We start from the raw sequence: 15,472 nt of genomic DNA on the forward strand, positions 1-15,472 counted from the left end.
GGGTAGATGATGGTAAATGGCCACCCCCGCAGCGCCATATGGGAGGTGGTTTGAAAGACTCAGTCTTGTGTTGATCTTACTAAATGCCTCATGAGTGCAAACTGATCCTCTCTATTGTGTCATATCTCTTCCTCTGTCTCACTTACTTACTTTACTCTTTTTCTACCTTATGTTTCTTTTACACTCTCTAATTTCCTCACATTTTATCCCTCACTCTCTTCCACACACACACACACACAAGCTTTCAGAGTTGTCAGACCGCCATAAAAGGCTTATGTGGGCGTTGCCAAGTGGGTGGGCATTCTGATTTTCAGGTGTATTTGATCTGTTGTGTTCACACCTCGGCGCTGGCAGGGGGCCCACAGTGTGGGCAGGTAATTTGAGCAAATTAGGAGATGGGGCCTGTGTGTTATTAATGACACCCCATACCCTTCACTGCAGGTCCACCTATTGTTCCCTCCTCTGCACACACCTTTCTTTTCTTCCGCTCCGAGTCCCCCCATCCCATCTGCGCCTCCTGCTCAACACCCACCCTCAGCCCCTCTAAATGCACAGTGTATGGAATGCATACACACACACACACACACACACACACACACACATACACTGTGCACATGGGACGGGGGCGGCAGGAGGGGGGATTGGTTCCAGGTGCCAGTTTGAGTGAGAGCATTAATCAAGCAGACAGATCTCTCTGTCACAGACACCTTTAGCGCGAGCACACACACACACACACACACACACACACACACACACACACACACACACCACACACAGTACTGTACATCTATACTATTACTAGGTTTACATAGTAGTAACTAAACCCTACTGTCATTACTCCGTGACATGGCTTCATACCAAACTCCCATTCAAAAATACAAATTTCCTCCATGTGCTTTTTTTAAATGTGTGCTGAGTGAGTTGAGAGACAGAGTGCTGGTTACCAGCGTCTGAAGACACGTTGTTACTTGTGTACTTATCCCTTCAGACAGTGCCACTGCTGCCATGCTATTGATCACAGTCAGTGCTCGCTGTGACTCTTTGATGCTCCGTCACTCATCTTGTTTCACCTTCTTGAAAATTAAGCAAAATCTAACCCCTTCTATGTTTACACTCTGGCACATTATGTGTTTCGGCTAACATGTCCAACACGGGCTGCTCTTTTCATGACCTGCTGGTAAGTAGGTTTATATATTTGGGAGTCCGGCCTGAGTCAGAGGGGATACTGCATTCCTTTAAGATTAAACTAACAAGGGGAAAAACCTTCCCTTTTCACCGGCATGGGGCAGAACAGGTAAGGCCTTGTGTAGGTGCTGTGGCCGTGCGCTCACTCACATCGTTACAGGCCGAACCCAAACATCCAGGAGGCTCAACACTCCATATTTCCCCCTTATAGAAACATGGAGTGTGGAAGCGAAGCTGCCTCGGCCGTTTCGCAGGTCAGGGAGGGAACGTTAAACAATGTTGTTCAGATTTCCTGTGGTTTGACTTTGCTGTATCAGCTTTGCTTAAAGCCATCGCCTGAATGAAATAACGAAAATAAAACCTGAATGGTGGAATGGAAGACAGAAAAGGCAGGACATGAGCGGAGTGAAAGAGGTATATGAATCTGGGTTATAATACTGGTGTTCTGTTTCATTAGGGTGAACCGGTTCCAAGATAGACCAATTTCCAAAGTGTTAGGTAGTTACTTCCTCTCTGAGGGCTTATATCGGATAACGGTAATTCGCCCAGCATGATGCAATTGAAATGGATGAAGGGCTGCAGGATCTTGTTAAGTGTGAAAATAGCACAGCGCTGCATTAAAAGCTTCACTGGCTAACGCAATGGCATTAAGCTACCTGGTAATTATGGTGCATTCAAAAATCATAGCTACGCATAGCACGAGTTTGCAGAGCTATCAAAACACATACTCACTAATTTGACTTGTATCTTGAGATAAAGACTGCAAAGATATCAAACATTTGCATTGATTTATGAGAAAATTGAGCTTAGTTAATAAGCAGAGATGTGAGCACTCACAGCGTTCAACAAATAGATTTTATCGCTCCCTCTAGAAGATTGTGTTGTGAGTCTTTTATCAACACTTTAAACAGGCAGAAACCTACAGTAAGCACAGTCAATTGGCAGGTTGCCTTGTCATAACAGTGTAATTAGCCCCGCAGCTACTGAATATGAGGATAAAACAAGCAATAATACACAGTGCCTTGTGAGTATTTACACTCAACTCTGCGTTTGTTGTTGCAGTCTCCATATTACAGGAGTGGGTGTAATCTCACCCCTTTCCTCGCATGTTTCAATAACTCCTCACTGCTTAATTTGGAAGGAGGTGAAGCAGGTATTGTAGATGAATCAGTAGTTCAGAGACAAGAAAGTTTGCCAGCTGACACTAGATTAAAAAATGCCCCACAGTCAGGGTTTCTCTTGTTTTCTGAAAAATGCTGCACTCACTTTCTTTGATTCACTGATTGAATTTTGTTGTTTGCTTTTTTTTATTCTCAGAATAATGGTTCAAAACGTGCACTATGACCATGCAAATACTTTTTCAAACTTTAAGAAAAACACTCACAACTTTCACATCTTCAGCAGTGGGAAAGGTGTATTTCAGGCCATTAAAATCACAGGTTATAGTGTTCCCATGACACTCTCATTTAGGCCTTAATAACTGCCTACAGCCTATTTAGAGCCATAATCAACCTACCGTTCAGTCTCACTACATTTGAGTGAAAATACAGACCAATTAATCTATCTTTGATTAAACACTGATCACATTAACACTGCACCTCCCTGATTACCCTCAGGAATTATGTAGACTAATGTGAACCTCCAGCACTAATAAGTCCTAATAGCTGGTACAGCTCGCAAACACACACAGCACCATTTTACTCCATCAATATGACCCTGCTGGGATTAAATAACATGTTTGCCTCAGAGGTACAATTAAGCATTGCTAAATAGAGTTCCTTTGAGCCTGGAGTTAAGGGAAGAGTCTTCTCTGCACAGTAGCAGCCAGTGAAGCGCTCGGATTTTTCCCCCTGGCTTTTTCAAATTACCTATTGATGAGTGGGCTTCACGTCTCCCCCTGGCTGGGGGGGGAGGAGGAGGGGAGGATGTCTGGTTCACTTTTAAGATGTCTCCAAGAAGCAGGCCTGTGGTTAGATCTAAGGCAACACTTATGCAACAGAAGCTGCCTTTCTCAAATACATATATGGTTTCCCTGCAAATTATCTGAGATTTTCTTTGGGGAAAGTTTTCCGCCTGGAGTTTTCAGATATTTACCCACATCGACCCGCTTCTCTTTTGATCGTGTTGATTTGGGTCTGTCTGTGTAAGCACTTTTTTTTCCTCTACTTTGACTGCACAACTTTACTGAACGATAATTGCTCCCATGACTTAATTGTCTATATGTAATTAAGTTTGTAATAGAGAAAATAGGCACTTAAATGTTCCCCAGAGAGGCATGGTGGTTGAGTGGGTGCCACACATGTTGAAGATTATTCTGCCCTCCCCATCTGATCTGCCAGTATGAGGAGTTATAAAAAATGTATTTGAGGCAATTAAATGAAAATTCCTTGATGTAAATGCCAAGACAAATTTTAATGAGCCCCCTTCTCTCAATCTGGAATATTTGCCCGCTCCCTCAAGTCAGCTCAATATATCGCTGGGAATGTGCACTCAGCCCTAAATTAAAAATGTCCTTAAATACAAATCTAAAGACGGGATGGAGTAATGTGGCTTTTAAACTAACAAAACAATATTTTGTAACTCGTGTCCTCAGCAAACTGGCTGACGCCGGACAAAATGATCCAGGAGAAACATAAAACCAGGAGGACTTGAAGAAAATATATAAAATCAACAAAAAGGGCAAGACTTGAGCTTACTTATACCATGTGTTTGTCCAGCAAATATATATGTAGCTGTTCATCTTAAATCTATGTATTAAAATCTAAACTTTGTTAAATAATTTATTCAATTTCTTCCTATTTCAGTTTCATGAACTCTCAAAATCTTTACCTTCAGTGAAAATCAGATCCTCTTTTTGTCTGATCAAAACAAAAATGTTTCAGATTCCATTCCTAATTTATACCAGTCCTGATACAGTACAGCTCGCTCTATTTATTTATTCTAAATTAGAAATACAACAGAAAGCGCTGGTGGTCTTGCAAAATCACATTGTGGTGTCAAGGGGACTTTTTGTGGTTGCACTGACAGATTTACTGCCCAGATGTTCACAAACAGGGGCAACAGCAGTGGTCTGCAGCTCAATGTCATTCTACAATATCTAATACGAAAATCGATGATTATCTTCCCTCTGAGTGTCTCCACCTGAACATCTGCACACATGTGCTCCTCTCTCCCTCTCTGGCTCTACTACAGCATGCTTTCAATTTCCTGCTGCGCTGCTCCTCTCCTCTCCTGCGCTCCGACCCCAGAGACACAGCGAGAGGTCAGGGGGTTAACATGGTAATAGGTGGTGGTGATTGGTAGAAGATGCTCACTCTCACTCTCCGGGCTTTCAGATCGTATTAGGAGCCACCCTGCTTCTGTGTGGAGCAGGAGCCCAGAACAGCTGTGTCTGACCACGGAGCGACTTCTTAAAAACATCTTTTAAACATTTGATTTGGACAGGGGAGCGGAGGCTATGGACCGGAGCAGAGGGAGAGAGAGAGAGAGAGAGAGAGAGAGGGGAGGGGTGGTGGTGGTGGGTCTATTAAACTCAGCCTGTCTATTTCTTGTGTCGCACTGGAACAAAAATGTTTGTTTAAATTTGAAAATTCTTCTGGTAAACCTAAAATATAATTTATTTTGCTGATTTAATTAGATTGTGTAAAGAAATTGTCACAACAGAATGCAGCAAAACCAAAACAGAGGCGGCAAACTGGAACATGCATGTTGGCCTTCACAGGTAATTGAAAATAATAAGTTGACACTGCTACTGTTCAGAGCTCTTGAATCTATTGTGGTCTCATTTCCCATAGATCCACTCTGGGAGCCAAGGAGGATGTTGAGTATAGGATTTGACAAATAAAGAATAAATAAATATGAAGAATAAATTCAGCTGATGAGTGTAATTGTGCAATTCTTTGAAAAGATACATATTTTTATTGAAAGAAAATGTTTCATATTGTTTTTTCTTTATTTTTAGATACAAATTAGATCAGAGATTAAAAATCATAGTTTCCTATTTTAGTCATTTGCAGAAAAGCAGTATGTCAGGATAGACCGATTATGAGTTCAAATTAATTATCACAGTGATTTAATTATGAATTTATAATAACGAAGTCAACATGGAGCAACTTCTTGTTCAAAGTGGATTTATGTCTCCCGATTAAAAGCTCCCAGGAGGCTGCAGAAATCAACACTGATTAATTAATGACAGCAGTGCCACTGAACAATTTCAGGAAGCGATTACAGACCTTTCTTGGCAAACTAATCAATACCTCTTCCCTACGCATAACACAGACACCCAACACACACAATCCAGTAATCCCCACATCTTGTTTCAATGCCCAACTGTAAACTCTCTTGTGCAGTGTCTGTTTACGTTTGTCAAAAATATCACCCATGCTTTTGTTTTTGGTTCCGCAATGGCATCGCTTTGTAAATCTAAGGGTACGTTGCACAAACATGTCATCTCCCTGTTACAGAAATATTTATAAACATCACGTAGAGTAAATACTCGAATCTCTAAATGTGGAGAGGTTCTTTTTTTTTTTTTTTTTTGTTTGTTGTCGTTGTATTTGCGCACCACAAAAAGCCATGATGGTAGCTGGGTCTTTCTTCCACCACAAATGCTTGGACCTTGATGGTAAGGTCCTTAGTGACCTCAGCTGATCCCCTTCACTCATCTGGACCCAAATCCTTCAATCAGATCCAACATCCTCAACCCTCTTCACCCAAACCCCTTCATTCTTTTATCCAGACCTCAACACCTGACCCCAAGTCCTCCCCATGACCCGAGCCCCTAACCCAACTCCAGACACAACAGAGACCAGCGAAGCAGTACTCACCCCAGAAGAAGTTTTGTTGACATGGTGTCACTGTGCTGAAAAGGCTGTTAGATGCCATAGCTGCCTCTGGTTGCAGCAAGCCCCACTTTTGTTCCTCTGTGGTTTCCGTGACCCTTGACACGTCCTAAACCAAGAGCACGCAGCATGTCATGAAGAAAAAAAATGGAAAAGCCATCCACAAGACATGCTTTTACGTATCAACTATTTGGATGACCACAAGTAACAACCAGGTCTGGTTTTATAGAGAAAAAAAATTGCAGAGGCAAATATCGCCTTTGCGGATAGATCAGATGGTGTCGGACTTGCTTGCTTGGCGAGTGTGGTTGGAACGTACTTACTCGCTTAGCGCCGTCCTTGTGACTGGTGCTGGCCCGCGACGATTAACCATTTACACTCCAGGTCGCCCTCAAACACCAACCCCGAGCCGCACGTCTGTGGTTCTGTGGTTGTTTGGGAGGCGAGCAGAGCCCTCACACAACCCAAAAGGCACCAGCTTTAAAACTCGTCTCTTTCCTGCCCTCCATGTGCCGTCACTGGAGAGCCTGGGTCACATGCCCTCTGACGTCATCACGGCACAGCAATTGAGTGGGACAGCCTACCGTTGTGGCTTTCTTCCCTCTCCTCTCCTCTCCTCTCCTCTCTTCTCCTCTCCCCGGACTTTTTTCTCTCCTCTCTGGCTCCCCTCCTTCTCTCTTACGCGTGGTTCGGCAGCGCTTCCAGGCTCTCTGGGGGATCGGGGTCTGACGCTCCCATGAGTCAGGAGGCTTCAGTGGGGGCAGCTTGTTCAACCGCCCATGCCTCCTCAGCATATGGGGAACAGCGCTCTCTCTGCTCTGCTCTCCCTTCACTCTTTCATCCCCCTCCCTCCTCTCTTTCTATGTCTGTCTCTCTGACTCTGCTGCTCCTTCCTTCAACTCCTTTAACAGGCTGCCGTGCTGCTCCTGTCTGCCTCTGAGCAGGGAGAGCTGAGCTTGGTAAGATTTGAGGGTGTGAGTGAGGAGCGAATGGCTGGCTGCCTGGCTGGCTGGCGGTGTGAGACTGGGTGTGTAAGTGTGTGTCGAGCGTGTGTGTGTGTGTGTGTGTGTTTGTCTGTGTATGCATGTGCAGCAGAGAGAATGGGGGAAGAGAGGGAGGCTGGGTGAGTGAAAGTGGAGGTGGTGTGAAAACAGCTTATTTACAGAAGAGTGTGGCTGAAGAGTTGCTTCAGTGTCACTTTTTGCAGCCTGAATTTGTTCTCTTTCTCTTTCACACTCATCACGCTGCTGTGTCACAGACAGAAGTCCTGTTGTTGTGTTATTACTGTAATAACCGTGTGTACGCATGTGTGCATGCAAGCCCGTGCTGAGCTTTAAATGGCTCTCATAGACGCAGACGATTCCTGTAAGAGGCCGTAAATCATGGCCACCTGTCTTCTCTGTGAAAGAGATGCCTTCTCACAGTGTCGCTAACACACACTATAACACAGACACCCTCTAAGAATGGCCTGCCAACATGTACTGCAGTGCAGGCAACTCATGACAATCAACGATGAATCATCACACTTCTCCCACACTTACACTCACACTCTCTCACACACACTCACACTCACACACACACACACACACACACACACACACACACACACACACACAGATTCCCACATATGCACATTCAGTCCACGCCCTCACGGGTCCCAGCACAGTGTCACGGCTCGTCTTTGATCAGCGATCACAGGTGTTTGTTACAACAGATCAAAAACGCAGACGGGGGTGTTAGTACAGAAGAACAGGAATGTGTGGAATGGCGCTGGGAGTTCAGTCAGGTTTGAAAGTGTTAAAGTGTCTCGGTCATCTTGTCACTAGACAGTGGGCAAGCATGACGTAGCAGTAAAGAGAAGAACAGTGCTTCAGGCTCCTGTTACTGCCAGTGGAAATCTTTTAATTAGTAATTTTCATAAATCTATCACTGCTGTTCAGTTTGAGCTTGTGATTTAAAAGGATGCTGCCCCCACATTACAAAAAAATATATTTTATCACTTGCATCTGATGTTATTTGGGCATGCAGGTAGTTTGGGTTTTGAGATACTCTTGTCTGATATTTGTACCTCCACCAAAATACAATGGAGCTGAAGAGAATTGAACTGAAAATTACACTTCAACAACACGTCTTTCTAGGAACAATTTCCCATTACTGCGGATAATCCACAGACCTCATTGTGAGCAGTTTTCATTGGATCTACTTCCTACCAAAGAAATAGTCCCAATGAAAACTGTTCATGCTGTGTTTTATGGATTATTCTTGTTGCTGTTGATTTTCTAATGTAATTTCTGAGCACCACAAACTAACAAGAGTGGCAGCAGAAATCTTAAAACCTGGTCAAATAAAAGCAAGAACTTTTCGCAAGGCAATACCACAACAGATGAGTGAGAAAATATGTTTCCCGTTATTTGTTTCAACTATTTAAGGGTCAGCTGTTACATAAAAAAAAGAGGCAGATATTGTTTGGGTGTATTTTTGGACATAAATTCAGCATATCTAAAAGTGACATTTGATAGTTTGTATCTTATTTGTATCTTAAAATGTAGTAATGTTAGAGTAATGTTAAAATGTTCAAGAAGCAAGTATTTTGTTTTTACAACTTAGAAAAAATTACATGAAAGCTGCAAGATAACATAAAGAAGTCAATCAACAAATTAGTAACTGTAACTCATGTTTGCGTACCTCAGGCATTATAATGAAATAATAAAACATTAGCAATATGTAATAATTAAGTAACCACAACCCAAATACTGCTGTATCCATGTAAATGCTAAAACTAAACATTTTATTTTTTTAGCTATGAATCCTTAGCCCTTATTTATTCCAATCTTGATAAACTAAATATAGGATCAGAAAAAAAAAGTTGAATCATGAAATGCTAACAATCCGCCCCATATTCCACACGGCACAGCACAACACCATTTCCACAAGTCTTTGCCATCTGCCTTATTTTTGTGCAGTGACACGTTTTCCTTGGCGCGGTGCTTTGTAAATATTTGCTGTCTAAAACAAGTAGATGCTTCTTGAGTTGCAGCGCATGTTACAGGATCCTTAGGGACGGGCTATTCAGATGCTGCAACATACACAGTACCTATTTCCTTCCAGAGATTTAATCAATCATGTCACCCATGCAGTTTACCTTCATACTAATTATATCCAAAACATTTCAACAATAGCCCTCCTTAATAATAGTTAGACTGTATATGTTTTGGATCACCAGGGTAATAGCAGAGACATGCTATACAGTTGGATTAGTTTGGGAATTGATACTAAAGTCTTTCAAAAATAACATTTAAGGTTATGTATAAACATTTTAAGGTTACTGCAAATGGATGCTTAGCTGTCAGAAGCATTAAACTTTAGGACAGAGTGCAGCACGCTGTGTCGAGCCACACTAAATTACACGCAGTTTGATGGGAACATAATTTGCACATCGTGACTGAATCTAAAACACGGAATGAAAAATAAAGCATAAATGTCAAAGCCAACTCATATGGCAGGGAACATAACTTCTTGGGTGGCATGGCATGTGATAAACAACCTTGATGGTGAAAATCTGAACTATGATGATGTTGTAGTCTCAGATATCTGCATGAATTCTTTAAGAGCTGCAAAGATTGTAACTGAAAGGAAAGAGTGATGTTTTCCCCTGATACAGTAACAAAGTTTAGTTAAAGTTGGCAAAATATTGTTTTATTTGCCCAACTGTTGGTCAGGTCAGCGGTTCACCCACCTTAAGAAAACCACAACAAACCTTTTCCGTCACTGAAACCTTGACCACAACCTCCACTCTTGTCTACAAGCAAGTCTGAGGACCCCAGATCTATTCCTGAAAACATGTAAATTAAAGGTTTTGATTTTGTTTTAAAAAGTATAAAGTTTACGGGACATTTGACGAAGAAAGCTGACCAGTTAAAATGGTATTTACTCAATTTACTCTGGCCTGATGGGAAGGATTTCAGCAACTGTGTTGTGAGAAGAACCAATTGTGATGTTCATGTGAAATGTGTTTTAATGGATGCAACATATCTAACAATGCAGTGTGTATAAATACAGTATATGTAACCATCCACTGCTGACATTATATAAGCAGTGGAGGTAGTTCTATAAAACATCTCATGAAAAAAAAAAAATAGCTTGAGCCCCTCCAAGCTGGCAGCTGGGTCTTCATTTTGCTGTAGAGACAATTTTGTAATATATGTGCTCCTTACTGTCAAAAAATGCTTTTACATGAAGGTAATGATGTTAAAGGCTGGAATATAATGTGGAATATAATATTTCATTCATTACTGGTTCTCCACCGGTGGCCGTATACTACACTTGCTATACTTGTGTGTGTGTGTGTGTGTGTGTGTGTGTGTGTGTGTGTGTGTGTGTGTGTGTGTGTGTGTGTGTGTGTGTGTGTGTAGCCGAAGAGCTTGGCCATACTCTGAGCTCTGGCCAAGGTCTGCCCTGAGGACTGTGGTCGATGGCCCACCCTGCCAGACACTTTCTCTCTCTACCACTCAGGACCACACACCTTCAAGTGGACTCACTTTGTTATCACAAGCTCTCAAACAAACATAATAGAGGTATCATGTGTTGGAACATGCTTAAAATTACACATGCTATTAACACGGTGTGTGTGTAATGTAGTGCTGCTGGATACGGCGCACCGCTTCCTCGCTTTGTCACAGCAGATGAACTTCTCAGTGGACTGTTTTCACTGAAAATTATTTCTTGCAACAGAGTATTTCTGGAAAAATATTGGGGGATAATGATACCTAAGATGAGTTAAAATTAACTCAGACCGAAGCTGTGAGGCTGTCTGTATTCGTCTCTCTGCGAAAGCTAAAAATGACATGACATAATTAGACCAGAGCAGACATTACACACGTGGAGGTATTACAGTATTAGAAAAGGAAGGGCTTATTAATAGCCCTTTTGGCTCGTGTTGTGTACTCTTTCTGGCGAGGCATCAGAACAGCCCGGCCGGGCAAACAGGCAGGTACAGTGATTCACTTTAACAGGCGACATCTGTAAAACGCCAAGGTAGTTTACACTGCGGCCGAGCCCGAATTAACGTGCTTTCATTGGAAACAAACACCACTTGCAATCAGCTTCTGTTGGCTGCTGCGCTGCTGGTGTGAACGTAAATATCTCCTTACAGTGCTGCTGAGGCGGGACGGTGACCTGCAGCCATAGAATCAAGCGAAAGAGTCATGGAGAAGTTCACTTCAACGTGGTCCAAAACTCATGGAAGTGCAGAAACTTAATCCACGATGTCGCTTCGCCAAGAGGATGTTGATGTTCTATGTGAATTGTTTGGTAAGGTACGGTATGGTATAATCTTAATGAAAAGTAGATATTTTTCTTTTGGAGTCCAGCAGTGGTATCTACATCTTCCAGTGACTTAAGGCCCTTTCTTGTGGTGTCTGGACAGCTGTTTTTGGAGTCACAGCTTTGAGGGAAAATAAAGTCAGCCTTTAAGTAATAAGGGGAAATGTTTAATATCGAATGGCGCGCGCACAACCTAAACACACATTAAAAATAGCTCTTGGAGTTGTGATTACATAAAATTGCAAAAAGGGGAAAGTCAGATCATTGGTGGAGGCTGCGATGAGGAGGCTGTGGCTGACCACCGAGAGACTGAGCCATTTCTTTTTTCCTCCATTCCTCATTTTAATCAAGGGCTCAGTCCAGGATAAACAGTGCCTACCTACACTGCAGTTCAAACAGCGAGGCCCGCTGAGACCCAAGCGATGATTTCTAAATGTTCACTGACAAGCTGGTTTTATTTGTGTGCTAAGTAGATGGAGGTGGACTTATATATATCTTTTTTACTTGGCATACATACCACTCTCCCGCTATTTCTCCACCTCTGTGAAACATTACGGTACTTCTCTGTATAAAAAGCATAGTGGTCCTCCACACGTCCTGCTGTCTGGTTTACATATGCCATGCTGTGTTAAAGGTGAGGACAGGTCCAGCCGCTGAGACCTGAGCAGAGACTTATGGCGGCTCCTTCATACCAAAGACTCTCTCACCATGACTGTGGACCTCGATGAAGTTCCTACTTCTACTCTTGAATCTTTCTGGGCCTCTGCAGCTGGTGTCCAGTGAGGTTGGTACAGTATAGTTGTGGCCACTGGAAACCCTGTCATTGTGTGGTCACTTGTCAACAGCTGAGAGATTTTACAATAGCCGCTAGGCCAAGGTCATCAGAGTTCAAGCGCCTGAACTGCTAAGTCAGCATTATAATTACATCGCACTGATGATACAACTCCACTACAAGGCTGAGAGTCACATGACGCCCCCGGTCACATGATGCCGTCACTCTGAGCAAATGTCAATAACAGAAATGACTGTCTGTCATGCATACAGCGAGTGTGAGGAGGAATACGTTAACTCTGCGCTGGCCATGACTCAAATCTGGGGGTCACGCCAGCCAATCGCAACCTGAATGAGCTTATACATAAGCTGCCCATTATGTGTCTCAGAAACTCAGTTTACTTGCTGTCAAGAACAAAGTATGACTGATAAAGGCAGACGGCTCACTGGAGAAACAAGCCATTATGAGGAGGAGTTCGGCACTGTGTCACTGACAATGGGGCAAACAAAAGGCTCTGTTGTCTTCTCCAGCCGGTGGGTTATTTTTTTTTCTGTGGGGCTTTTGTGATGGATAATTGCCCTCCTCACATGATTTCATAATGCTGTGACTCGTCTTTCAGTCCCTGTGTAACACAATAACAAGATATAAAAAAAAGAGGGGGGTCTAAATCTGAATTTTTGACATTGTTTAGAAGTGGCCGCTTTTCTTCATTGTGGTGTATAATTTTAGAAAGATGTATGAGCAGGACGCTGACTTGAACCAGTCATAATACAGCCTGGAGCACAGGCAGGCAGGCCAGCTCTCAGAGTTCACAGGCTGTATTGTCTTAGGATAATCATTTAAAAGTGCTCACACACAACTGCTCCATAGTTGTACGCCTTTATATCTTATTGCTGTCTGAAAATCAAATTCAAATCAGATGGGAATATTTCAAGTAAACCCAGATTTATACTGAAAAAAAAGAAATTGCCATACTTTTTTACCATAGTACAACTAAATTACATCTGACATTTATAGTCATCTTTCAACATTATTTTTTAACACACTAAAATAGAGGCATAATAAAACAATTAAAGTGTTTTGTATAGGTGATATTTATCACCTGCACCTCTTGTAAGATTAGTGTTTCTTTCTTGCTGACAGCAGTAAACTACAGTCTGCAGAAACATAGTCCAAATCAGAGTCTGTGTTGCCACCCCAAGGACAAGGTTGAACTGTAAACATTGTTCTCCACACAAAGCCGTCTGCACATGTACTGTAAGTGCACAGAAGTAACCTGGGGGCATTGTCTATTAGATGCTTGGTAGGTATGCAATCTTTCTTCTGAGTCAGCAGAGATCAATCCAGGACAAGCCAGACGAGGAATGTATTTACTCCTCATGGAAAAAACACTTAACTTCAAACAGAGAGCACCTATCACATTATAATGTATGCTGGAATTTGACTAATCCAACGGCATATTGACACATAGGAATGCATATATTACAGAGGAGCTGGGTAAGGCGGCACTTGTAAACACGGCCTTAAAGAGAACCTGCATTCCTCTATGTGCCGTTAAAACATGCATGCAGATTAAATATGCTTGTAAAAAATTAGAGGCTTACTGTGCTGCTGGGAGCAGTTTTAAAAGTGAAGGCAGGACACTCGAAAGCCCAGTTAAACAGAGGTGGATGTTCTATGCTGTTATAAAATACAGCACGGAAGAAAATTTGAATTTGCATGCATACCTGAAATACATTTTATAAACCTCGTGGTTTTTCTGATCAGTGGTTTCTCCGACAGTGGAAGAAGTCGAGCCTAATGGAGCATTTTAAGTCCTGCATTACTGACAGCTAAGTAAAAGTGCAGACATATTGTCAGCAAAACGTACATGAAGGATTAAAAAGTATGAGCTTTTAGAAATTGGTATGTTTTGTAAATAAATGTATATATATTTATCAAGCAAACTAACGAGTAATTTTGTCGGACAAGTCTAGTCGAGTAATAAGTAGTGAATGTAGTGAATACTTCAGTAGAGTACTACTCCAACTCCATCACTGGGTTTATTTTTCTCATCACCATGTCTTTTTCTTACCACTTTTCCTCCCAAAGCTTAAATACTTACATGGTTCTATCACAAAACACAGGGGTAACAATACATACAATACATTACAATGTATATATATTTAATGTAATCTACTCAAACATATACAAGGGCGCACACATGTTGAAGACGTCTAATGAAATACTAAGTATACTTAAGTTTAGCTATGGCTATCCAGCTCTAAAATAAAACCTTTTTATCTCTCCCATGACTAATGATAACAATTAATGAACAGCTACAGAGTAATATTTAAAGGAAAGTGTGCTAAACTATATTAGGAGTAGTACAGTTTTATTTCCCACTTATGGTCCCTTTTTTATTAAAAGAGATCTCAACTGTTTCCAAAAAATGAAAGGAGTACAGCTGCAGTTAAATGAGGTTTGTAATATGTCTCCTTTGAACAGTACACTCACATATTGTTGCCTCTCCAACACTATTTCACAGATGGTGGTTTTGGGATGTGTATTTGTGAATTACAATGACTCCCTTTTTTTGCTCTCAAAACATTCCAGCAGCCTGCGAGATGAAATGCTGGAATCCGAGGCATGATGCTAATTTGAAGACAGAATAAATCTATAAATCTGACTTAGTCTCTCGCCCGGGGATATACAGCCATGATAATTACAGGTTGACTTTACAGACATGCAGACATCTCTCATCTGTATTGCTAATAGTATAACCAGCAGGCTGCTACGTGCTTACTCAATGTCTAGCAGTAGGGGTGAGCAGAGGTAAGCTGTAACAATGATATCATTATGAAGCAGAAATCAGTTGTCTCAGATTGCATGTTGTTATGACAAAGATTTACTACAGTTTGAAAAGAATTATCTGTTTGTCGTTACACTGCGTGTCAGTCGTAGGATTATCCATTAATTATCATTCATGAATAATACTGAAATCGGAAATGGAAACAGCATTTGCAGAAATGCTAAGCCATATGTTCAGTCTGCGTCACGGCGTTAGCTGGCAGCCAGAATTTAAACATATTTGTGAATACTTTGCGATGCTTTGATTGTCCCTCACAAGCAAACAAACAGGCATCCCCTTCCACTGGCAGCATGACTATCGGAGGAAGATCTAACACGAAACATAACGGATGATCTGGGAGGACAGTGCTGCATCTGGTTGCAGTTATATCCTTGTTTTGCTGTGTCCTTCAGACTCGGTGCCATAGGCCCAACTGCTCAAGCAAGTAGAGTTCATATGGACACAAAACCACCATGTGGTGCCTGGAAGACTCCCCACAGAGGTCAGCTTCAGGACTCACCG

At 42.0% G+C, this 15,472-nt stretch overlaps 1 protein-coding gene across 1 annotated transcript in view; it reads right to left on the bottom strand.

Moving 5' to 3' along the window:
• Window positions 1–6,924, bottom strand: part of runx2b (RUNX family transcription factor 2b) — a 42,214-nt gene extending 35,290 nt beyond the window's left edge. The window contains exons 1-2 of the mRNA XM_056363482.1: window positions 6,350–6,924; window positions 6,012–6,135 (exon numbers count right to left, since the gene is read on the bottom strand). Coding sequence (XP_056219457.1) covers window positions 6,012–6,069 — 58 coding nt within the window. The 5' untranslated portion in view covers window positions 6,070–6,135; window positions 6,350–6,924. The remainder of the gene's footprint in view (window positions 1–6,011; window positions 6,136–6,349) is intronic.
• Window positions 6,925–15,472: the final 8,548 nt, after the last annotated feature.

Source organism: Seriola aureovittata, chromosome 19, assembly GCF_021018895.1.
Source record: "Seriola aureovittata isolate HTS-2021-v1 ecotype China chromosome 19, ASM2101889v1, whole genome shotgun sequence".
NCBI classification, from domain to species: domain Eukaryota; kingdom Metazoa; phylum Chordata; class Actinopteri; order Carangiformes; family Carangidae; genus Seriola; species Seriola aureovittata.